Source organism: Prionailurus viverrinus, chromosome D4, assembly GCF_022837055.1.
Source record: "Prionailurus viverrinus isolate Anna chromosome D4, UM_Priviv_1.0, whole genome shotgun sequence".
In the NCBI taxonomy this organism is placed as follows: domain Eukaryota; kingdom Metazoa; phylum Chordata; class Mammalia; order Carnivora; family Felidae; genus Prionailurus; species Prionailurus viverrinus.
The window spans coordinates 21,446,761-21,472,207 of NC_062573.1; the positions used below are offsets into that span (position 1 = coordinate 21,446,761).

Here is a 25,447-nt window from a genome sequence, read left to right on the forward strand (position 1 = left end):
TTGCTTTGGATGTTGCCTCTCTGGTTGGACTATGGATGGAAGAAAAAGGAAGAAGGACCCCAATATTGAAATTGCAAAGGGTAGCAAACTCCTGGCTATAGTTTATCTTCTGGGTAGACTTTGTTAGCACATTTGTATGAAAAGAGTAAGATGAGTAAAACAGGATTCCTGCTTTGGAGGATGGTGGTAGCTGTGAGGTGGAGAGGCTGTTCCTGGCTGGACAGTAGCAGAGTGAGTACTGTTGTAGGTGCACAACCACAGTGCCTCAGTAATCCTGACAGGCTCACTCATTGAGCCTTTACCCTGTGCCAGGCACTCTGATACATGCTTTGCCTGTAAGAATGCATGCAATACTCACCACAGCTCTGTGAAGTAGATTGTATTTTTATCACCATTTTACAGATCAGGAAACCGAGGTAGGAGTTCGGTAGCTTGGCTGAAGTTGCTACTTAGCAAGTTTTGGGGACTAGATGTGAAACCCAGTTAGTCTGACCTCAAAATCTGTAAAGCTACATAGTTCTTCATCACCTAGAGCCACTGTTTTTTTTTTTTTTTTTTTATGTTTATTTATTTATTTTTGGAGAGAGAGAGATGTGTGTGCATTCAGGGCAGGGACAGAGAGGGGGAGAGAGAATCCCAAGCACAATCCGAGCTGTCAGTGCAGAGCGTGATGCAGGGCTTGATCCCACGACCCTTTAATCATAACCTGAGCCAAAATCAAGAGTTGGACACTTAGTTGACTGAGCTACTCAGGTGCTTTGAGCCATTGTTTTTAATGGCCATTAACTCTTTTAGGATCACAGATAACCCAGAGAATATGATGAAAGCTGGAGCCATGGCCTTTCTGTCCAAACCACACATGCTTGGTTCTCACGTTAAAAGCTCCTGGTTCCAGGGTTCATTTATCTTGATCCTCGTAAGGGGCACCTGTAGCTGACAACCTCACACGATCTGTCACTTTGACACATGGGACCAGCCTCAGTCTCCCCAGTCATGCTGTTTGTAAGAAGCGCCTCTATAATGAAGGGAAAGAAGAGTGAAGGGGTGACCTATGGGATGGGGCTCAGTGTTTTGATAAGTGACAGAACAGCAATGACAACAAATATAGCTTCACAGATGACATCTGATCCCAAGTCAGCATGGTTATTAGGTGCCTTTGAGGAGCTTTTGAGCTGGCAGAGGAGGAGAAACTGAGATGTTTGGCCAACAGAGGACAGTACCTCAGGAATAAGGGAAGGAACATGGATCAGGATCACGGACATGTGGGTTCTACTCCTAGTCCTGCCCGCTGTCTCCTTGAGCATTCTTCACCTGACACTTCATCTGGCTGTGGTTTCCTTAGAGCATGAAGGAACTGGATAATAAGGTCATTCCCAGGGCCCCTCCACATCTCCGAAAGGTAAGGCAGGAGGTGGAAGGTCGAATAATGATGGCCAAGTGCTTGCTACACATCAGGCACTTTTTGTATATGGTCTTCCTCTACTACTGTCATCACTTCCCCAGGACTGGGGCCTTGAATCCCATTCCCCAGGTGATGTCAAGTAGATTAAGAACTACTATCTGATGCCAAGTTTCTGACTCAGGGTAGGATGTGTCCAGAGGTGGCTGGTCTCTGTGATGTGGGTAATGGGACAGACAGAATTGGGATGAAGCAATGTATGGGTGGAACCAAAAGAGATAAAGGTTCCTATCAAGTCCCGGAATCACTTCAAGAATTAATGTTTCTCTTTGTGTTTTTCCTCTTGATTTCGTAGGCCACTTTCCAAACAAAGCCATGCCCTCTGCAGGAACGCTTCCTTGGGTTCAGGGGATTATCTGTAATGCCAATAACCCTTGTTTCCGTTATCCGACTCCTGGTGAGGCCCCTGGAGTTGTTGGAAACTTTAACAAATCCATGTAAGTACTATATCAGGTTTTCTTTCCAAACTTGTCAGTTAATACTTTTTCTTCCTTTCTCAACCTCCAGAGAATTTTGAATGGTTGAATTTGAGTGAATTGCTTTTGTAAAGGTTTGAAGAATGAGGGCTGGGAGGATTGCCACCAGGATTTAAGACTATGGGGACCTTACTTTGGTGCATTTTAGGAGTAACAGTATGTAGTTAAGAGTCATGTGGTTGGGGGCCATATTTCTAGAAACTGGTCAATAAGTAGGGAAGGGGAGACATAGCAGAGTTCTGTCCATTAATTATCCTACTCATTTAGCAAAACTTCCTGTGCATCTGAAATGGCTGCTGTCGGAGCTGGGGGAGGTGGTGCAGAGGTGAGCATGGGAGGGGGCCTGCCCTCAAGGAGCGCATGGCTAAGGATCAGAGAATTTGGTCCTCTGCTTCCAGATCCGCTCTTACTCTGTCACTGCCCTGTCATACTGCAGTGTCCCTATGTCTGCAGGTCTTTCTCTTCCCCGGGTATGAGCTCCCTGACAACCAGGATGTTGCTTCCTTTGCTTTTGTATCCCTGGCTCCCGGCTTCAATATTGGACATAGTATGGACTTGATAAGTGTTTGCGAAGTGAGGAAGATTGAAGATTGAAGATTCTTGGAATGCACAGAACCGTGGCATGAGTTGGAGCGGACAAAGGACTCTACGAGATGTATTAGGACAGTTCTGAGGAAGCAGCAGTTGGGGCAGGCAGGGCCACATTACAGTGTTCATGGACCTCAGGCTTTGTAGCTTTCATGGACCCCCTTTTATAACTGTTGGTAAAAAAAATGGATATAATCTAGGTTGAATTCATCATCATATATATTCATTTGAATTTCTGAATTTCATTTTTTATTCTGATTTTAAAAGAAATGAAAAAATTTTGTGGACCCCTAAGAATATTCTGGGCCATAGGCACTGTGTCTACTGTGTCTCATGCATAAGTTGGCCCTGGATGTGTGTGTGTGTGTAAGGGAGGGCTTCCTGGAGAGGAGGCACATGGGCTGGGCCTTGCAGGGTGATAAGATTTGGTTGTGTGCACACACGGAAGAGCGTGTAGGGCAAAGGATTGTGCCAGGTGGGCGGGAGCATGGGGTATTCATGGAGCTGGGGTGGGAAGTGGTAGGAGGGGACCGGAGCTGGCCCACAGGAGACCTGGCAGCCAGGCTGGGGCATGCTTTCCTGGCAGGTACTCTCCCCAAGCCAGAGTGGCAGCTGGTCTAACTGGGGCTTTTCTTCTTTTCTTGCACCTCCTACAGTGTGTCTCGCCTGTTCTCAGATGCTCAGCGGCTTCTTTTATACAGTCAGAAAGACACCAGCATGAAGGACATGCACCAAGTTCTAAGGACATTACAGCAGATTGAGAATTACAACTCAAGTAAGCACAAAGCCTTCTGTGTGTTGGTTCATAATTGGAAATTGACCTGCACGGGGGTGAGATGGCAGCCCGGATGGCCTGGCACTTGTTCCTTTTAGCTCTTTCCTGGGGAGCTTTCTTCCTCAGTGGCTGGGCCATAAGACCTCTCTGCAGGAGGTGTTTGAGAAGAAACGAGGCCCACTGTGAATTTGCTGGCCTCCTCCTGGGGACAGAGGAAAAATCCCCAGAGAGGAATGGCACAGGCCCAGCATTAGGACAATTGGGGGGTGCAGGTTGCTGCCAAGTTCATTTTTTTGGGGTTGTGCATATGGTTGCTGCAAATGGGCACATTTGTAGACGGGATAATTACATGCGTGTAAGAGCGGTTAGAGTTGCAGCTTGGTATGGATAGGTGAAAGTTAAGCCTTTATTTCTAAAAGGGAAATGCAGCTCATCTTCCCCCTGGTCATTCGGTTTAGTTTGATGGGCATTTGAAGTCTGATTTTAAAGAGTGGTCTTTATCTGCGATCTGGTGAGTGCCTGGGTAGTTTCTCGCCTGCCACTGAGGAAGTGTCTGAGGAGCAGGTGGTTTGCTGCCTCAGGGATCAGCTGCACAAGTCAGAGTCACGGAGCAGCCTTCCAGGCAGGCAGTGGGCGGCCAAGGGGCCGGGGGGCGGAGGGGTGGTGCGGGGGTAGCCGTCTCCTGAGTGCAGGCAGTCCCGGTATACACAGTCTGTAGACAGTTGCAAAGCAATAATGAAGCCGACCGAGAGTCGGTCTGCTTTCTATCATCACCCTGTGGTTCTAAACAATGTTGGTCATATGTTATTACTCCCCATCATGGGCCACTTGTTGCCACTGCTCCATCCGAGACAGTACTTTGTACTGAGTTTGGTGTTTTGGGAGGGCTGGGGAGGGTCAGCTTCTGCTGAAAAGCCTCCCAGTTTGTGACCCACTTGGCAAAAGAAGAAATGGTGTAAAGTGCTAGAATTTCAACCAGCCTTGGAGCGTTTTCTTGGGAAGACAGAACCATGCTTTCGCTGGGCAAGAGAAGAGGCAGTGAGCAGTGTGGGAACTGATGACACACGGAGTCGTGTGTGGGTGGCATGGAGCAGGTGTTGCTTCCCCTCAAGAGAGGTGTGGCTGTGCTGAGCCGCCTGGGTCGGCTGCGAGGGGCTCCTGGCTGACCACTCCGTGCTGTGTGGCCTGGCCATCCTCTTGCCCTGTAGGCCCCTAACCCTGCACACATGTGTCTGTCCCAGCACCAATCATAGTCACAGCCACCAAAGTCTCAGTCCTTTCTCATCTGGAGGGTCCCTGTCTGCTGGACCAGAGGATAGCTAGGGTTATTTCTCCTACTACAGAGAGACCGTGTAGGATATATTATTTTGCAGCTTTGTGACTTTGTAAATAAGTCATTTAGGCCCTTTTAGGCCACTCTCCTCCTCTGTAAAATGCGGACAATAGGAGAACTTATCTCGTAGGATTGTTGTGGGGAGTAACATGTGATTGCTTGAAAACAGCACCTGGCACATAGAAAACACTTTGTGAATATGAGCTAGCATTATTTTGAAGTGGTGACATCTTGGGCAAACCACTTAAAACCCCTCTGAGCCTTAATTTCTCCAGCTATAAAATAACGGGTAGCTTGCAACGTAAAATGTCAAACCTAACACAGTGTCTGGCACAGTAGTAGATGTGTAATAACTGGGAGCCAGTATTACTCGTAGGTGTCAGTGAGGCATTTCTGAGCACCTGGCCTTCCTCTTCTGCCTTTCAACTTCATGGCTGGAGAAACAGACTTACTGATGGGGCTGAGTTGTTAAGCAGAGTTTCAGATCTTAGTGGAAGCTTCGTTAGATACAGAACCATTTTTCTTTTTGAGCAGCTGGAGACATGAATTAGGGTGGAGAAGAGAAGACAAACCTATGTCCAAAAAACGTTCTGTGCAAAGCTCTGAAGAGAGAGGGTTTCCTATGATTTTGATTATATCATGCCAGTGCTTATTACCCATGTCTCCATTCACTGGTCCATTCCTTTTTCTGTGCTGCAGCTACTTAAATTGTTTCCACCTTTCTTTGCCTGTCTTGCATTCCTGACCTGGGCCTCAGAATGGAGGGAAATGCACAGGGATGGCGTTTCTTCCTAGGCGAAATCAGTAACTTTTTGCCAAATTCGAATAGCACTGTAGATTTCAGAGAGAATCCGAGCCTGGGGTATGTCCACGTACATCCTGACCGAGAGCCCTGTGTTTATCTGCACTGAGAGCCCTACTCACAGTATGATGGGCTTAGTTAGCCCTCTTATCCTGCCATTGGTGGGATTGGACAGACCCTTGGTCTGGAGTCGTGCCCTCATCAACCTTCTCTGCTCCACACCTACTTCCTGAATGGGACCTACCTCTCACATGGCAGCTCACTTTGGGTATTGATAGCTCTAATTAGCAGAAAATATTCACTACTCCCACTATACCTTCCAGACAGTGGGGCTAATTCCATTTCCCTTGAAATATTTAAAGACAGCTCTTGTGTTTTTTTTTCCCCCCTTTCTTCCTGAAGTCTTTGATTTTTTTTCTAGGCTAAATGTCCTTCATTCCTCTTCTGGATTGTTTTTTCCTCTCCTATTTCTGCCTCTCCTTTGGTTGTGTTTCAGTATGTGTATGTCCTCCTTGAAGTTTATCAGAAATCACAGCAGTATTCCAGCGCAGAGTAGAAGGGGATTTTTGCCTCCCCTGTTCTGAGCAACTATATTTCTGTTAATGCAATATGAGATTGCATTAGACTTTTTGGCATCCACGTCACACTGTTGAGTTCTATTCCATGTGCAATCAACCAAAATTACAGTCTTTTAAATACACGGTATTGCAAATTACTTGTTCTCCATTTCTTAATCATGCTGTTGGTGTTTTGAACCGAGAGGGAAAATAATCTGTCTCTTTTTTATTTTACATTTTTTAATTCCCTATGTCATTTTGTCCTACCCAAACCATTTTAGATTCTGATTTTGCCATGTGTACATTTGCTGCTTCTTACTGTTGCCTGTCATGTAGGAATTTGATAAATAGCTCTCTTTGTTCTCATCCAAGACATTAATAACTATAAACCAAGGCTTGAGGTTTGGATCAGTCCACTGGAGACTAATAGCCCCTTTGGACACTATCGCTCAGGCTCTTACGGATTCACCAGCCTGTGGTGTCGTCTGTGCTGGACTCCTGCTCCTGTGATCTAATTGAAGGACTTGTTATTTACTTCAGCTTGTATCTGCTAGATTCATTGAACTATCCACAGATAATTTGTGTTTATGGGGGTCTCTACTCAGATACTACCTCCTATTCCCATGGTTTCCTGGGCTAGAGAGTGTGATTTTACTTCTACTTATTGGATTAGACCTTAGAGGTCTTTTAGTTCATTTATAGATAAATGGGTTGACTGATTCAATCATTCAGCCAATATTTATTGAACGTAGTATGTACCAACCACTGTTCTAAGTGCTGGGACACAGAGATGTACAAAACAAATATGGCCCCTGTTCATATGGAACTTCCAGAAAATAATCTGACTTAGAAGGGGGAGGAACTTTTCCAAGTTTGCATAGCCACCAGAAGGTTAATCTAGGAATGGAACACAGCTAAATGTGTGCTGCTCCATGAAATTCTCTTTCTACAGAATTCTCTTTCTTGTGCTGTTCCAATGATCTTTCAACTGAAAAGGCCTCTAATTTTCAGAATTAAATCATAGACAAGTCTAATTATTCTTGAAACCATCCTAATGAGAAACCCATGTAGGAAGCCTTACAGAGGGTCCCCACCCTGTTTCTTCATCACTGGAACTTGTTGGACATTTTATTATTTTCTTCCTAAACCTATAACCACACAGGGTAAGCAGTGGTTAAATTAATGTTTGGGAGTCCATATGAGGAACATTCATCCTTCCTAAGTCCCTATCATGACTGCAACCCAATGGAAATATAAAAATTGAACAAATTCTCAGGAACTCTAGAAGAAATGACAGATTTATATTCTGTCTCTGTGAGATGCAGACTGGCAAAGACTAGTGTTTCTCTGGATGACTTTTGTGTAGTATCTGAGATTATTTCAATGGCAGACAGATGACAACTTTTAATTTTAACCCATATCAAATTGCAACTTCATGGGGATTATTGCATAGAAGGATGTAAACTAGAGAAAATTAATTTAAAGAATACATAGCTTTATGTGCATATGGTAAAACTTGTGAGAGCAGTTTGTAAATGATGGAAAATTGGAAAATGCTGGTGTAAGAGAAAGAGTTTGGGGCTTTGGATTAAGATTTGTTTGGGGAACAAATTCAGATTCTACCCTTCGTTATCTGTGAATGTTGGGCATATTTAGATTATCTCTGACCCTCCGTTTACCTAGAACATAGAGATTAGCTACCCCAAGGGTCATTGAGCATCAAATCAGATGACATCTGTGGATGGCCAATGGTGGAGGCACAGCACATAGGTGACACACAATAAATCTGATTTGGTTCATTTCCCCTTCTGCTCCTGGCTGACTGTTTGGCTTCACCAATTTGTTCGACCTCTCTGGGCCTCACCTTTCCTTGCCTTGAAATTGGGACTTTGGCAAAACAGCCTGAAAATGTTTCATCTTAGAAACTTGGTCAGTACTTGGATAGGGGGATCACCTGGGAGTACCCAGTGATGTGGACTATTCCCTAGACTGTAGTTCTTGAGGGCAGGACTGGGCCTTGTTCATGACTCTCCCCCACGTATTAGCACAGTAGCAGACACATGGCAAGCCATCAGTGGACCTTTGGAGAATAAAAGTGAGAGAAAATACCTGCCTTTTCTCCTTCACAGAGTATTTTGAGGGTCAAGTGAGAGTACTTTGAGAAGTGTAAAATCCCAGCACATGTGATTTTCAAGTTGATTCCCTTATGTGAACCCAAGTCAACTGGGCTGTAAATAATAATGACAGAAGTTCTTAAGACAGTTTCGGGTCTCTTTTTTCCACAAGGTTTACCTTCCAGAACTTTACAGGAAGTGCTCCCATGAACCTGGGAGACTGGAAGTAGATTTACTGAGAAGCTAAAGAAGTTTCACTTTCTAGCCCCCTGTCAAGGACTTGGTAGGAGTCTTAGCAATCAAAAATTGTCAAAGTAGGATTTTTAAAAAAATACTATTTTTCATAAAGAGAGTCCCCCCCCCCCCCCAAAGTGTGTCAGCTTCAGGCCTCACAAACCTGCATCTGCTCTTGTCAGAGGCTCTTGGGGGGGCAGGAAGAACTGCCACCTTCCTCAACCTCCTCCTTGGTGCCTGCCCTCAGGCTCTGTCACCACTCCAGTCCACCTGCCCCTCTTTGGTGAATTAGGCATGTTCAGATGGGGTGACTAGCACATTGGCCAGAGCCAAGCCCTCCCCAGTGGGGCTGGTGCTGCTCAGATCAGGATTGGTCTGGAGAAGATGTTTGCTCTGTTCTGTCTTTACTGCTTATTTCCCTTTCAGCTATTTAAATGCATTGCTTAGTCCTACCCACCAGGCTTACTAGCCAGCTTCCTGCTGAACATTTCTGCTCAGGCATCATCTTTGCCCCAATGCCGGAATGTTCTCTACTGACTCTCCTTCATCTTTAGATGGCACCATGAGGCCAGGCTCCTCTTGACTTTGTTCCGTATACAGGATCAGGACTTCTGCTTGGCTGGAAGTTGGGAAATGCACATCCTGGGGCTGAGGTTTCTTGCCCTCCTGAGTGGACCATCCTCACATCCCCTATAAGAAGTTCCCAACTCCTCTATTTTCACAGTTAGCTAGGCTCTTGTCACTGCCATATACCATGGCTTCTCCCTCAGCCTCACCATTGCTCATGCTGCTCCAGGACAATTCCTGTACCTGTGGAGGTACTGTGGAGGTTCTCTCTCTTTATCTGCTATGGCCTGGCCAGATGGACAAGGCTGTGGGTAGGTTCTGTGGTGGCTGGATGCCCCAGTCTCCCCTGCCTAAGGGATTCAGCAACTTCCATCCTTTGCCAAGATCTTAGCTCTCCAGGTGTCAAGCCCAGTCTCACATTACAGCCACCATAATGCTCTTTAACAGAAAAGCTCAGTAGGTACTCTGTGGGACTTCAGAAGATTATTTTCTGGACCTGCTTCATGAATTAGGCCAGGCCAGTAGGTGGGACAGTTGAGAGATGGCTTTCAAGCTATATGTAGGGCTGGCAAGTTACACATTTCTGTGGATGCCATGTACACCAGAGTCCATGTGAGTGGTACTCCTCTGAGAAGTATGCTCCCTGAAGTTGGGTAGAGCGTACATGGCTCTTTCTATGGCCTGGGGTACCATCTCAGCGTCTCCCAGTGCAGGCCTCCTGTGGCCTCCGATTCAGAGACTTCTGCAATGCCTTCTGTCTAGAATGTAGAGCCCTCTGAAGCTTATGAAAACTTTTCCAGGAAAGGACAAGGAAGAACTTTGGGCATTTTGTCACTGGGCTGGAGATGTCCCTTTGGAGGACATGCCGCATCATTGAGATCAAGAGTTGGAAAGAGGAGGGGGGTGGTCAGGGCAGCAATGCATGCATCCCAACATCTTGACTTGTGTCTTTAGCTTCTACATCCCTTCAGCTAGATTTTTGTATGTCAGTGGCATGGCTATTATTTTCTGTATATTCATGGTACAGATCTGGTTTGTTGGACTTTCTCGTGTGGCTCTGTAAGACTTTTGTAAGTCCTGAGGGTTATGCTGGATTTTACTTAAGGAAAAGGGCCATAACTTTCTGACTGTTGGATTTACTGGTAACGCTGAGAACTCACTATGTGGACCTTTGATTCTGCTTTGATCTTTGAAAGTCAAGAAGACATGATCCCCCAGAGGGCAGGGCGGACTTTGGTCACATGGCAAGGTAGTTGGCTGTTGCAGGGAGTTGAGGAAGAAGATATGAAATCATCATTTTATAAAAACCCGCTGGGCAGTATAATTTAGCACTAAGAGAACACTGGGCAGCCAGGCTGACTTGGTCTCCAAATCCTGGCTCTTCTGATTATCTGCTCTGTGACCTTGGATAATCCCATAACAGCTCTGGCTCAGTTTCCTCAAAATGGAGATACGAATCAGCTAATACGGGTAAAGCATTCAGTGCAGTGCTTGGCACCTACGAGTCACCAGGCTTAGACTTTAGTTCACTGCATTTTCACAACCATCATGTGAGATTAGGAATTTTGTTCCTCGTTATATGCAAGAAGGAGCTGAAGTTCAGAGAGGCTAAGTAACTTTCGCAAAGAAGCATATCTGGCAAGGGGAGGAAAGGGGCTGGAACTTCAGTCGTTCATACTCTGCTACTACTGCATCCTAAAGAGAGCAGCCCAGGGGAGCCAGAAACTTTCCCAAGGTCACAGGATATTGGGCGTGGATGGGCCTGGATCAACAAGGAGACAAGAGGGCTTCTGAGAGAAGTGTCAGACTTCCTCCACTTCCCGGCTTCATGGGGAACAGGCATGGGTGGAATGTTCCCCAAGGCCCATCTACAAAGAACATCCCGTGACTCACCGTCATTTCTCCTTCCCTGCCTGAACCATTTGGACAGCCACTGAAGTTGAGGCTGCAGCCCCAAACTTTGCTTTCTGTCCCTTTGTGCGCCCCACCCCCCCACCCCCGTGAGTCATGTCGTTGGGACATCTGATGACATATGTTGACACATATGTCATCAGACTGGAAATTCCTTGAAATCTTTGCGTGATCGCAATTCACGTTCTGCGTGCACTTGTCAAAAGTCCTGATCTGGGGCCTTGGGTTTCATATTTTGAAATCTTTCCAATCTAACACAAGAACGTTTTCCCAGAGCTGTCATGGCTAGGCTGTGTCCCAGAGCCCAGGGCGCTAGTTTCCATCCAGGGTAGCGGCCTGGCCCCAGCAAGGCTGTAATCAGGTGGATACAGTGCTGTACTGCTATGTTGAAATATTACTTGAACTAAATCGAATCAAAGGTCAGCTTTACCAGACAAGAATAGAAAACACAATTACGCTCAATTACAGGACATCGTGTACCCTGTAACGTCAGCCTGCCTTTAAAAAGTTGGATGGTTAGCATCAAGAACAGTGTTTCATGTGTCTTGCTTTTCCAGTATATGATTTATTTACCCCGTGGGAGGCAGGTAGCAATTGGGGAATCCAACGTGCTTCTAGTTAAAAGCTTTCTATTTCTTGCCTTCTCATCACTGTTGTGTTGAGGCACAAAAGGCAATCTTGGAGTGACACCTTGTCCACCAGATGAAGTTGCACCAAGTCATGATGCCATTTTACATTTTAATAAATTGTTACATTCAAGGCTTACAGTGGCATTAGCGGATTGGTTTTATCATCTCCATTTTATTAACGAGGCAACTGGGGCTCAAAAGGGATAGGTCTGTTGCCTAAGATCACAGAAGAAAGCTGTAAATTGAATCTGGGTCTGTTTGACCCCAAGGCTTAGCATCTTTCCACCGTACCATGCTGCCATGTTGCCTTATTCCAATACCAGGAAGCATGGGTGGCATCATCATCTTTTGATGCCAAAAATGTAATGAAGTGATTTTAAAGAGTAAAGTGATTCATTGTAATTCCCCATAAAGTAGAAAGAGCCAAAGCTTTTAAGCCAGAGTTGATTGAATTCAGATTTACCACTTGCTTGCTTTGTGATCCTGAGCAGGATCTCAAGGGTCACAAAGGGGCTATTTCCACATTTGATAAACAGGAATACTACATTTCTTGTAAACTTTATTTAGGGATTCTAGAAAATAACACATACATTGTATCTGATGCTTGGTAAATGCTAATTGCCTTCCTCTGCCTAGAAATCACTACTTTGTCCCTTAACATATTTTATTCATTTTAAAAATAAGGGAAAACTAAGGTATTTATACTATAACAGTTATTCCTTAGTTTATGCATTATATTAACAATTATTCCTTAGTTCAGCCCTGGAAGGAATCCCTTCTCCGACCGTGTCTCCTCATCTTCCTTTCCTTTCCTTTCCTTTCCTTTCCTTTCCTTTCCTTTCCTTTCCTTTCCTTTCCTTTCGTTTCCTTTCGTTTCCTTTCGTTTCCTTTCGTTTCCTTTCGTTTCCTTTCCGTGTCCCTAGGCCTCTCGGGGTCCTGTGGCCAATTCTGATCCCATGCCACGTGGTGTTAGGAGTGTCTGGTCGCATTTTCAGTTGGAGACTGGCCATCAGTGAGGACTTAATGCCTCAAACTCTTTTCTTTCTTCCCAGCTCTTTTTCTCTCCACCCTTCCTATTTGGTTCAGTCTTTCCTGTTTCTGGACTCTGGGCTTCTTCATACTTTTGGCTTCTTTCCTTCTCATTGTTCTTTGCCTTTTCTGGGCACCTTCTTCCACCTTCCCACCTCCCTGGCCTTCACAAAGTATTCTACACGCAGAGTGCTTTCAGCTAATTTCTTGCGTTGTCTAATACTGGCTGCTGGTCTCTTCCTCGCTTTCTCTTCATGTGAAGAGTTCATGTGGGCCAATGTTACCTCCTCGGTTACCTTTCATTTCACATTACCTTCATTTCCTGCTGGGCTTCCAAAGCCAGCCTACTGTGCCCACTGCCTCACTGCATCAGGAGTGCTCCTGGCCAGTGTTAACACATCACCCTTTCCCCCGGGGGCCACAGTCTCTACTAGTTATTTTTCTTTTTTTAATGTTTATGTATTTTTGAGAGAGGGAGAGAGAGAGAGAGAGAGAGAGAGAGACAGGCAAAGGATCCAAAGTGGGCTCTTTGCGGATGGCAGAGAGCCCGATGTGCGATTCGAACTCCCAAACTGTGAGATCATGGCTTGAGCCAAGTCAGATGCTCAACTGACCGAGCCACCCAGGTGTCCCTCTACTGGTTCCTTGGGGACCTGGTTACCATTCAGGTTCTTATCAGCTGATATCAGTCCTCATTTCAGGGACTGCCAACAGCCCACCCTGCCTGCTTCTCAGGAAGACATGGGTGTGCCGCTGCCTTAGTAGCGGTCTCTCTCCACCCCCTGGTTTCAGTGATGACTGACTGTGGAGTTGCAGAGAGGGCTGGAGGCTCACAAGTCTGCTCATCTGATCCTGTCTCCCTCCCCTCTTGGAAGGCAAGGACAGGGACCATGTCTTTATATAGCATCTCTTTTGTTACAGGCTCCTGCCTTCAAGAGGCACTGAGAAATACTGCTCCTTTGAACCACAGCACTAGTGTTTTGGGTTCAGTAGCCATTTAGTAGTTTGTTGAACTAATGCAAGTTAACCCTACGTGTAAAATACTTTAAGGAATATGTGGTTCCTAAACTTAGAGCACTCCCACTGGTCTCAGGAGAAGACTCTGGCTTCCCCAGTACTTGCCTCAAAGGGTTCAGGGAGCATAACCCTAAATATTCTGGTTTCTCTTGGGACCCCTTCACATAATTGTTGTCCATGACTTTATTGGCATTTATTTTGAACTTGTTTAAAATAACCCAGACTCCTTGTAAAGGTAAACTTCTGTTTATAGAACAGTGGAGGCTCGGAGAGCTTAAGTAACCTCTCCAAGGCCACATGACTGGAAAATTCTGAAACTGAGGTTTGAACCAGGTTGGCCAGACTCTAGAACCTGAAACTCTTTGGGTACATCTTGGTATCCCCTCAGCAAGCCCTCACTGTAAGGAGGAAAACTTTTCCTGGGTTGGGAACCCCAGGCCCAGATGCATGGCAGAGAGGTTCTGAAGCTATATATATAAAAACACACACATACACCCCAAGCTCCCGACGTCCTCTCACTTGCCCTAAGGGATCACCTAGGCAGCGGCCAGTCACCGTGCCTTGCTTCGCTGTCCAGAGCCCCAAAATTCCCAGAGAAGCTCTGGTCTTCCCAGAGAAGGAGGGTCCAGCCATCTCTAGGATGCAGGCAGTAGCAATCCTTGGAGAAGTAGAGACCTAACATCAGGAAAACAAAACAAAACCCTAACAACAAAAAGCACCTGAGTGTGCTTGTTACCAGCCCTTTTGTAGCAAAGAAATTTTCTCAAGGTTTTGTTTATATGGCTGGACAAGCTTCCCACTAGTTAGAATTTGACCTGGTCCCCTCCAGCCCATTGCCCATTTGACAGGGTGAGGGCTGGAGACCCTCCTGGGGTCCTTTTAAGAAGAGTATCTGAGCTTTGGATGCTGACGGATCTCTTTCTGGACTTCTTTTTTTCATTTGCCTCCTCCACCCACTTCTCAAGCAGCTGATTGCTGTGGTTCCTTTTCATGTTGAACAAAAGAGACTACAGGGATCTTGAAACTTGAGCTGGGGACTGGAGGGTACTGACCGAGAGTAACCCCAGCCGGCTCTGCTGAAGGCTTCCCTCCTCCGCCTTCCTGCCCGCCCCGCCTTCCTTGCCCTTCCCGGTCCTCAGCTGCTCTCAGTCAGCCCGGAGAGAAGCAGAAGAAACACATAGTGTCATGAAAGCATCTTGCCGTGTGCGGGGCCTCTCCCCTGGCTGCCATGGAAGTGTTTCCTAAGCTTGGTCAGCGAGGCCTGGCCCAGAGGATTGGCAAGAAACTGAGGATTCTGTTCTGTTCTTCCTCAGCCTACAAACACACACTTCACTTGTTTTGTTCTTTAGACTCCAAACCCCTGAATTGGGTTTTTTGTCTTTGTTTTTGTTTTTGTTTCTTCTTTCTTTTGCCCTGCCTTTTTGCATCTAAAGCAAAGCTCTTGGGAAATGGACAGGCCACTGTTTGCTCCTTCAGGCACAACCAAGGGGGCTGAGTTCAGTGGATGGAGTATTTCAGTTCATATTGGAGGCATTGCAGTAGGAAAGTTCTCCTGGCCTCCGGCTGGGTAGTGACTCTTGGTCTTCTCTGTGGGCAGCAGAGGCTCATGCTGAATTTAGTGACCAGTCCAGCTCTGTGATGACTGTGTTCTGTGACAGCATGTACACCCTCTTAGTTATCTAACTCTTTTCCTCTGAAAGAGTACTTTCACATTCTTGATCTCTGTTTTCGTGACAACCTGTGAATGTTATTAGCTCCATTTTATATCTAAGGAAACTGAGGCCTGCCCAGAGAGATTAAGAAAAGGGGAAAAGTGAAGTTCATGGCTGCACACTGAGGAGAGAGCAAAGCTGGGACTTGAATTCAGATCTTCCGGTGCCTCCCCTGTACTGGGCACTGCTGTGCTTTGAAACAGCAAAGTCCTGGCTCTCAAGGCTCTGGCTCTATTCTTCTGGCAAGAAAGATGGGTGCCCAGACAACTGTAGCTCGGTCTGAGTGCTGCTTGAGGGAAACACAGGAGGCCAACCGAGCACAGAGGACAGCTACCTAATCCAGCTTGAGGTGGGAAAGTCAGGGCAGGCTTCCTGGAGGAGGTGACTCATGGGCCAAGTCATAAAAAAAAGGGTAGGAGTTAGCTAGGACAAGGGGAAGAAGGACTGTTTCATACATCTGACTTTCTCCATATTCTTGGCTTCTCCACTCATTTTCTTGCCAACTACAGAATGGAAAAAACTGAGACCAGAGGTACAAAGCCACCTCACTCCTGTCTCCCACTACATGCCTTCCTCCCTTCTCTCCCATTCTACTCCCCAAATCTTAGGTTTTGAGAAATCTCCTCTATGTTTATCTGCTTGTCGATTTATTTATTCATTGAAAAACATTTATTTAGAACCTATAAGTACATAGCACTATGGCTACAGGGTGTCCTGGCCCCTGCCATGATGAGAGATCTCACTTGCCACAACCTCAAAAGAGATTTTTGGCCCTCTGTCGTTTTCCAGAATTTGGCTTCAGCCAGACTCTTCCCCGCTGCCTGAAGCACTTGCAGACAAGTCTCATCTTGGTCAAACACTTGGCATGAACTGCCTTCCTCTGGCTTTCTCATTCCTCCTTCTGCTTCATTGACATGTCTCTTCATCTCCCTTATCAGCCTTGAAAATTCCTTGAGGGCAAGGACCGTGTCCTTACCTTTTCCCTATACTTCACTAGAGTACACTGGTAAAGTCAGGTGAAAAAAAAAAAAACACCTTTTCAATAATCACAAAATTATTACCATTTATTATTCACTGTTCATGCTTTACCTGTGAATACCTCCAATCCTCATATCTTGGAAAGGTGGTGATAATGTTATCCTTACCTCTTAGGGAAGAAAAGTTGGTCTCAGGAAGGCAAAATGCATTTCTCAAAGGCACAATCAACAGCAGAGTCCAGCATCAAAATTAGGTTTTTCTGGCCTCACATCCCTGATCTTTCTACCACTCCATTGTTTCTCAGACTCAGCTAGAATTGCCTGGAGAGCTGTATAAAATTCTGATACTTGGGTGTCGGCTCCAAAAGTTCTGAGTAGATGTTGGGGGGTTGTAGCCTAGGCATTGGGATTTTTGTAACACTACCTATTTGTTTCTAATCAGAGCCAAAGTTGAGAACCAGTGCACCGTACCACATTGCTTTTCTTTGTCCACACTGGCTGTAGCTGGTGGTGGTGGTGGGGTGTGAATCTGAGTCTCCATGTGTGGTACACATGTGACTGGAATGCAAGTTCTCTGTAGGCAGGGATCTTTGGCCTTCCCTGCTGCTCCCTGACCCAGCGACCTCACCACCCTGTGCACGTGCACTGCCAAGGGTTGTTGACTATTTAATTGGCCTCTTGGTTCTTCTGTCTCATCCAGGGGATTCACTGATAGATCACATCCAGCTGTTGCCATTCGCAGAGCCTGTTGACATAACATAAGAGTCTTATAAACATACTTGCTGGTCTCAAGAGTGTTGCTCATGACCTAGACCCATTGCAAGTGCAGCCTAGGTCAGCCTCCCACACTTTAGCAACCCTCTTCTGGAGGGAGGAGGCTGTTGTGAAGTTCCCTAGCATAGTGTCCATGTCCTGCTCTGGCTTTTCACGCTCAGGAGGAATTTGTGGTTCATGAAGTCAGTGAGGGTCAGCTCATGTGTATACTCTGCTTTATACAGGGCTCAGAGATGTCTTTTTTCTTTTTTTTTTTTTTTTAACCCCTGTTTTATAAGTAAGGCAGTGGAGACGCAGCTTAGGTGAGATACCCTGGCAAATAAATGGATACAGAGCCCAGGTTTTCTGACCCCCATTGTGGTGTTTTCCCCATTGTTCCACAATGGTCAGTGTCTGGCTTTTCATGCCAGGCTTCAATTGAAGCTACTAGCTTTCTTACCTTCTTTCTCGTTTATCCCTACCACAGGGGTAAACACCTGGGTGTTACTTTGTGTCACTGGGAATATTAAGATAGGGGTCCTGATTACTCCTGGGGTGTAGCCTGAGAATTGTCCTGATATTTCTGGGCCCTTCTTGGATCTGCTCAACTGAAAGGAAATCTGTGATGCTGCTCAAATACTTTTGGAATATTCCCAGCCCTAATCCCACCTCCTATTATTTCTTATCCAGCCATCCTATTTTTGTAATGACCAGTAGTTCTTTGCCAGGCTCTGATCTGGGCACAGGGATACAGAAATAAAACACATATTCTGAGGGCACATGGCTGGCTCAGTCAGTAGAGCACATGACTCTTGTGAGTTCGAGCCCTACATTGAGTGTAGAGCTTGCTTAAAAAGCAACAACACATATTCTGTATACCAGTGGAGATAATATGCAAATAAAGCAACATTCCTTAAGGTATGGTCCCCAGACTCCCTACATTAGAAGTACAAGGAATGCTTATTAAAATGGAGATTCTCAGGTCCCACTGTAGATCCATTATTTCAGGATCTCTAGGAATTGGGCCCAAGAAACTGCATTTTAGTATGCTTCCTAAGTGAATCTGAGGTGCTCTGAGGTTTGGCAACTATAGGAATGAGCCCTGTGGTAACAGTATAGTGTCATATGTGATGGGGAGCACCAGGCAGGTGCACCTATGGAAGCAGCAGGCTGGTTGCTGTTTGCAGGGGCACCTGGTCTGAGGAGTGACACTAGCTGGGCAAAGAACAGCCTCTTGAATGTGTCACAAGGAATAAATAGGCGTTAGCTGGTCAGGTGTAACCGGACAGTCATTTCTCTAGAGATGGGAAGATGTGAATCGTGCTTAATTTATCCTTTCTAGAACTCTAAATTATTAAAGTTTGCTTAAGAACAGACCTGGATCTGGCAGCAATGATGAGAGTCTGGTTGAGCTTTTGTGGCCTCCTCCTGCTTTATCTCATGACCTCCTTCAGCAACCAGTATTAAGCTTCACATTGTAGTCCCATTTGCAGATCACACCTCTGTTTTGCTTCAGTTAAATGATTGGGTTTGCAAGGTTTGCCCTCTAGAGGTCTGTTAGTGCCTGGGCCTGTGGGCTGCAGTCTGTGAATGAGCATTGCTTAGTCACGTGGTTGTGATGAGCTGGTTTTCTCTTTATTGACAGAAGTTGGGTTATTAAGAAGGTGGGGCAGAAGGGGAAGTGGACACATGAAACAGGGGAGGGAAAACTGTACCATTTCAGAGTCAGGAGGGTCCCACCAAACATCTGGTTAGAAAACTCTCATTCTGGAGATAAAAAAGCCTGAGTGTCAGAAAGATGATTTCAAGTACCCAAATGATACCACCAGGCACAGCTTCCAACTCCAGGGACTAAACTTGAGGATTTCTCCGGCCAGTGCCTTTTCTGCTTTAATTACCAGACTGTACCTGGAAGGTTTATTATTTAAAAGGATTTTCTATGAAACCCCGTACCAATCCAGTCATGTAGCAGGGTGAATTTTTAAATATATGCTGTGTTTTCCTAAAGCCTGGCAGACCTGGGTTTTGGAGCTCTGTATCATTTGTTCCACAGTTGGAATTAAAATGAGACCACATCGGTCAAAGTGCTTTGATATGCGTAATGCTTCACACCAGTGGCTCTCAAAGTGTGGGGCCCAGACCTGCAGTATCCACATCACCTGGAAGCTCAAGGGAAATGTGAATTCTCTGGCCTCATCCCGGGCTGGCTGAATCAGAAACTCTGGGGGTGGTGTGGGGACCGATAATCTGTTTTAACAAGACCTCAGGTGATTCTGATGCCTACTCAAGTTTAGGAACAACTCTCCTGCAAAAGAGAAAATCAGCCCCTGGGGCTTGTGGGACTAAGGCTTTAAATATCTCCGATTTGTAACTGAGATGGCATTGGGGAGACAGGAGCAGGGGTGTTAGTTTCACAAATTTCAGATGGGTCGGGTGAGATCACCTAAAGGGTTTGGTTTTTTTCCTCGAAAAGCAAGGAAAAGCTATGTGAGTGTGTGGAGGTGCTTTTGAGGCTAGGAGCACACGCTGACTGTGGTTCTACACATCTTCAGAAGACATTCTTTTCATCTCTCCTGTAAAGCAAAGCTCCCTGAACGTCATTTCTCTGTATGCTTAAGCCAGGAACCTGTGGCTATCAATTTGTTTAAAACGAGGCCATTGGGGGGTACCTGGGTGGCTCTGTCAGTTAAGCTTCCAACTCTTGATTTCAGCTCAAGGTCTGAAGGTTTGTGAGCTTGAGCCCCGTATCAGGCTCTGTGCTATGTGGAGCCCACTTGGGATTCATTCTCTTTCTCTTTCTCTCTCTCTCTTTCTCTCTCTCTCTCTCTCTTTCTCTCTCTCTCTCTCTCTCTTTCTCTCTCTCTCTCTGTACATGTGCATGCTCCCTCTCTCCCTCTATCTCTCAATAAACACACAAAAAAAAAGACAAGAAAAAAGAAAAAAATAGTTAAAAAAAATGAGGCCATCAATATTATTTTTCTCCACCTGCCCCATTGTGCTGACTACTTTTTTTTTTTAACTTATTAAATGAAAATAAAATACTATTTCTCGGCAGGCTTGAAGCTTCAGGATTTCCTAGTGGACAATGAAACCTTCTCTGGATTCCTGACTTACAACCTCTCTCTGCCAAGGCCTACTGTGGACAAAATGCTGGGGGCTGATGTCAGTCTCCACAAGGTAAGCTGTAAGATTCGGCTTCCTTGGGGGGCTGATGGCAGTTACATTGTTTGAGAGTCCCTGTCTTTGTAATGGTGCTCAAGTTCACCTTCACCATCTTTCACTTCTCTGCCCAGGCTGGCATTGCCCCACCATCCAGAGAGTGGAATGTGCAGCCTGGTGTCGTGGGCCAGCTGGTTGAGATAAAACTGGTTTCCTGCCTGTCAACTAGCATTTGTTGATAACATCCCCCTAAAGGGGAAGGGAGATGAATTCAAGTTAAGATAAACATTTGAAAAAAAATTTCTTTTACAGTTCTGAGATGGTAATCAGAGTTGAGGAGTATTGATCAGAGCAACTATCTATAAAATCTAAGACAGGAGATTTTAAAAGTTGATGCTTCCTTTAATGATGGACAAAAAAAATCTATAAGGAGAAATGTTTTTTTTTCCCCTTAATTTGTAAAACCAGGAAGTAATGGTAGTTTATGTAGAATTTTAACCTTAGATTCTCAGACCCCTTCCTTTGGCATAATTGGATATCATACAGCTCCTGGGCTGTGAGTAGCAGACCCTGATTGCATGGCTCTCGATTTTCATAGAAGGTTCTCCAGTGTATTCTCTGGCAGAAAGGGGCACTGCTTCTTTAGCCTGTCTCTTGTCTACACACTAGCTTATATCTTTACAATAAGCAGAAGCATTGGAAATGTTTATGCCTGATTAAAAAAAAAGTCTTCGTTTTATGTGATGTAGAATTTTTAAAATTAGAAAAATGTGCTTATTGCTTGCCCTTATAAAACGAGAAAAAAATATGCCTTGTGTTTACCAGTTGTATGGTCGGGAGATGGGCCAAAGGCAGCAGTGTTGTTAAAACAGTTGCATTTAGCATAATTTCCATTTCCCCCTGCCAGTTTCATCTCTGTCCCATCAGGTCAGTTTAAAATAAGGGGCATCCTACGCATGGAGGTGGTCCTTGCATAGTATTAGAATCTCTCTGTGGTCGGTGCTCTCAAACACCGATACTGAAGGTAGGCTGACCACAAGGACTACTTAGAGAAAGGAGGAAAACTGAAGTACACTTGCGTGTCTGGCAGTAGGTGAAAACTTACTGGAAACCATGGCAGGCCAAGTGCTCTGTAACGTTAGAAGGCTGCATAGGTCTGGAGAGGCTCTTGATCCATCACTCATTCTAGATTGCACTATGAGCAGGTCAAGCTGCATTAATTTAAACGGGAGAGGTAATAATGGAGTAATACAGAGTCTGCATCATCCATCCATTCCACAAATATTTACTGTCTGTAATGTTTCAGCACTGTGGACAAGAAAAGTGAGCAAGAAAACCAAGCCCCTCCTCTTACTGAATTTGCTGTCTAATTGGACAGTAAGGACCATGTATGAAGAAGGGCAGTTTATTGAGGCCCAGAAAAGCTAATTAAGTAAACAAAATACGGCCAAGGAAAGGCTCTCCAGGGGTCTGCTGTAATGAATACTTAAGAGTGACTTAGAATTGGCCTTCAATGAGATGAAAAAGAGGCTCAGCTTTCTGTTACTCTGCTCTGGGGCAAATCAAATGAAGAGTTCCAAATTCTGAAATTGTTTCAACATAGTTTTTTGGATCAGTGAAATAGCTATACCTACAAATAAATAGTATGAATGCTTTTTTTTTTTCATAATTTGGTCCAACCCCAGTTTAAGATCGCATAAGTTCCAACATAATGGGAGTTTTTTTCTCTAATAAAAGTGGTTTCAGGAGTTTGAACTCTCAATTCCTATTTGCCGAATCATGTGTCCCATTTTTGAGACAAAGAGTTGAACTCAGGATTTCCCTTCACAAGGACAAGAGCGTGGGAGATGATGAGTCAAACACAACATTCAGGCTTTAAGTTTTATGTTGGATTGTGCCCTGATACATTCCAAAGTTGGGTAAAGAGATCTGATGCAGTGGACTATTGCAATTGTGTCCATTCTTCAAAGCTATATTGGCCCACCACCGACCCCATCTTCTTAATCCAGTTTCCCTTGACTCTTTTTGCATGAAATGCTTCCAGGTATTTTTGCAAGGCTACCAGTTACATTTGACCAATCTGTGCAGTGGATCAAAATTAGAAGAGGTGATTCAACTTGGTGACCAAGAAGTTTCCACGCTGTGCGGCTTGCCAAGGGAGAAACTGGATGCAGCAGAGCAAGTACTTCGTTCCAACGTGGACATCCTGAAGCCGATCCTGGTGAGTACGCTTGCTGTGTGGAGAAGCTTCAAGCACTAATACTTTTGGAATGTGAACATTTTCCCTGGACAACATAACTTTGTTTTTGTGGAAACATAAGCCTGGCTGGGAATTTGAGAGATAATTTAGCTCATTCGTATTCTGTTCTTTCAAACTTCTGGGCTTTTCCCCAAAAGGTAAAAGGGGGAAGAATGAGTTGGGTATGGCTCTGAGTCTAAACCTAAGGTCCCCTTGTGCCTGTTTCAATCAGAGAAAACCTATTTTTTATGTTGTGGGTTTTTTTTATATTGTAATTTGAGATTATAAGAGTTCATTTGAAGAAAGAGTTCTCCAGATTAAAAACAAAAAAATCTCAGAAATCTTTGGGAAGATGGACATCCATTCTTAAAAAGCATATCAACAAGGAGACACTGAGATGTCACAGTGGGAAAACCTTAGAATTGGATGGGAGTACCCGTAATCATTAGATTAACCAATGACGGAATTACACTTACAGAAAAGGAAATTGCAACAAAGTCTGATCAGCCTAGGAAGCAATAGTTCAGAGAAGCAGTCTGAGAGTATACATGTTCATTCTTAATCAAAGAATACAGACGGACCTGAGCATTTTGGCCATCAGAGGGTTGTGTATAGTTCTAGAACTGGTGGATTTCTTTGGTTTTTTGAGAGCTCTTGTGACCTGCCTCTCCAACAACAACATTTGGCATCCAGTGTTCTGATTTCCTCCTCACCAGATAGCACTCTGAGTTGTCAGTAGAATCTCTTAATACGAGGGAAAGAGCCTTGGAAGAAGTATGTGCCTGAAAAGAGATGTTCCTCATTATAAAAGCAAGAAATCAGAATCCTCTGGGACTTTGTGCAAGCATGATTTCTTTATAGGGAGATCCATTCTCCTGAGGGTTCTAAGAATGGTTTCTAGACTTTGTGCCTGGATTGTACCCTAGAAAGTGACCTTTAGAAACCTCTCCTGAGGTTTACATGCTAGACCGACTATCAAGAAGTTCTTGCAGCCTTGTTGGGACACCTGGGTGGCTTAGTCAGTTAAGCACCTGACTCTTGGTTTTGGCTCAGGTCATGATCTCACAGTTTGTGAGTTTGAGACCCACGTGGGGCTCTGTGCTGATGGTGCTAGGCCTGCTCGGGATTCTCTCTTTCCTCTTCTCTCTTTGCCCCTCACTGGCTTGTTCTCTTTGTCTCAATAAATAAACTTAAAAATTTTTATTATAAATTAAAAAAAATAAAGTTCTTGTATCCTCCTTGACTCTATGATGCTGTAGCTTCTGCCTGAGTAGGTAGTAAGAAAAATGGGTGAGTTTTAGGTTTTTTTTTTTTTTGTGGCAAGGTTGATGGTGAACCAGTTGGTATGAAGGGCATAGGCGTAATGCTTAAGATCTGTTTTAGTTTGTAAAACATTTTTTTTAATGTTTTTATTTATTTTTGAAGGAGAGACAGAGCGTGAGCAGGGGATGAGCAGAGAGAGAGGAAGACATAGAATTTGAAGCAGTCAAGCAGCTCTAAGCTGTCAGCATAGAGCCCGATGTGGGGCTTGAACTCACGAACTGTGAGATCATGACCTGAGCTAAAGTCGGACGCTTAACCGACCGAGCCACCCAGGTGCCCTAAGATATGTTTTTGTTTTATTCCAGTAGTAGTATTTTCTGTTTCAGTTAAAAAAAAATACTGAGTTGCTTTGTTCAATAGTCTGGTATTCTATTGGTTAATGTTTCTATAGTATAATTTCAAATAAGATCTATATTTCTGAATGTGGATGTTTGCAGTCCCAGATGACTGGTCTCCGTGGCTACATTAGCTCATTTGTGCAGACACGTAGCCTGTTGGCACTTGTTGCATTGTGCCAGAAAGATGGTTATAAATGGTAGACCATCTCCTTGTATAGTTTTGGCTGTTTTGCCTTATTTCAGTACAAGGCAGAAATGTTCACTCAGCCAGAATGATGCACATTTTGGAAATATGGGTGCTTTTAGAAGTCCTAGTAACTTACATTGGTGCCCATTCATCATTCGTTTCTGTTTAATCATTAAACACTTACTGTGTGCACAACCCAGAAAATCCTTCCACTCACACAATGTCTGAATTGGACTCCAAGTAGAATGACAGCACAGCCTTCGTGATCTGACAATCGCCAACTTAGGTTTCAACCGAAAATCCCTCCCTGGTTGGGAGGGTTGGCATGATAGGGTACATGGACATGTGCCATCAACACTGTCAGCTATGTTGCAGCCCATTCTGGTGTAGTTGTGTCTTCTTGATTTATGACTGGGTATTAAGGTCACTGCCATATGCTTTTTGCACATTTCTTATGCCCAGGGAGTATTTCTGGTTCTGATTCTGCCTGTCTGCTGTTGCTGAAAACTCTGTCTCCATAAAGTCAGAAAATGAGGTTCTTGAATCATAGTGAGTGGTCAAAATTGTTCTGTGGAAAGGTGATTTTGGAGGATACCTTTGGGATAAAATGACTTCTAAACATTTTGAAATGTGACTCTCATTTCTTGAGTTAAACAGGGCCTTAATTGGAGCACTGGAATTGATACTGCATTCACATTAAGCAGACTTTTACTCCTGCCATTTGGTTAACATTTCAGCCACTTTGATGGTAGATGAATGTGACCTGCAACATCATTGCGCATGGGCAGTTAATCACACCAAGAAACACAACAGGAGAAGCAACCAGATGCCAGTCCCAGCCTTGGGGGGAGAGAAACTGTGCTGTCAATTTGTGTTTCTGTACCCAAAGCAGATTTTCAGGGAAGACCTGTTTTGAAGCATTTCTCCTCTTATTTTTGTTTTTTGTTGTTTTTTTGTTTTTTGTTGTTGTCGGTGGTGGTATGGATGTGTCCCTGTTCTTCAGCCAAGATATTCTTTCTCCTGGGCCTCCTCTGTCTCCTGATGACCTTTGGACAATAGTGTTTAGACAACATGGGGGAGGTATGGCAGAGTGGCTGGGGGCATGGGCTTGAGGTCAGCTGCATCTAGGTTCAAACGCAGCCTTAGCAGTTTTACCAGTTGGGTGACCTTCAATAAGTTTAGTGTCAGTAAGCCTCAGTTTCCTCTTCTTTTACATACAGATAATCTAGTTTACCCTTTGTTGTGATTATTGGTCGTGCATATGAAGA

General features: G+C 44.7%; 1 protein-coding gene across 7 annotated transcripts in view; it reads left to right on the forward strand.

The window, feature by feature from the left end:
• Positions 1-25,447, forward strand: part of ABCA1 (ATP binding cassette subfamily A member 1) — a 324,881-nt gene that overhangs the window by 225,901 nt on the left and 73,533 nt on the right. For all 7 annotated transcript variants that reach the window (XM_047829340.1, XM_047829344.1, XM_047829338.1 and 4 more), the window contains 4 exons: positions 1,755-1,896; positions 3,180-3,298; positions 19,989-20,110; positions 22,137-22,313. In XM_047829340.1, coding sequence (XP_047685296.1) covers positions 1,755-1,896; positions 3,180-3,298; positions 19,989-20,110; positions 22,137-22,313 — 560 coding nt within the window. The remainder of the gene's footprint in view (positions 1-1,754; positions 1,897-3,179; positions 3,299-19,988; positions 20,111-22,136; positions 22,314-25,447) is intronic.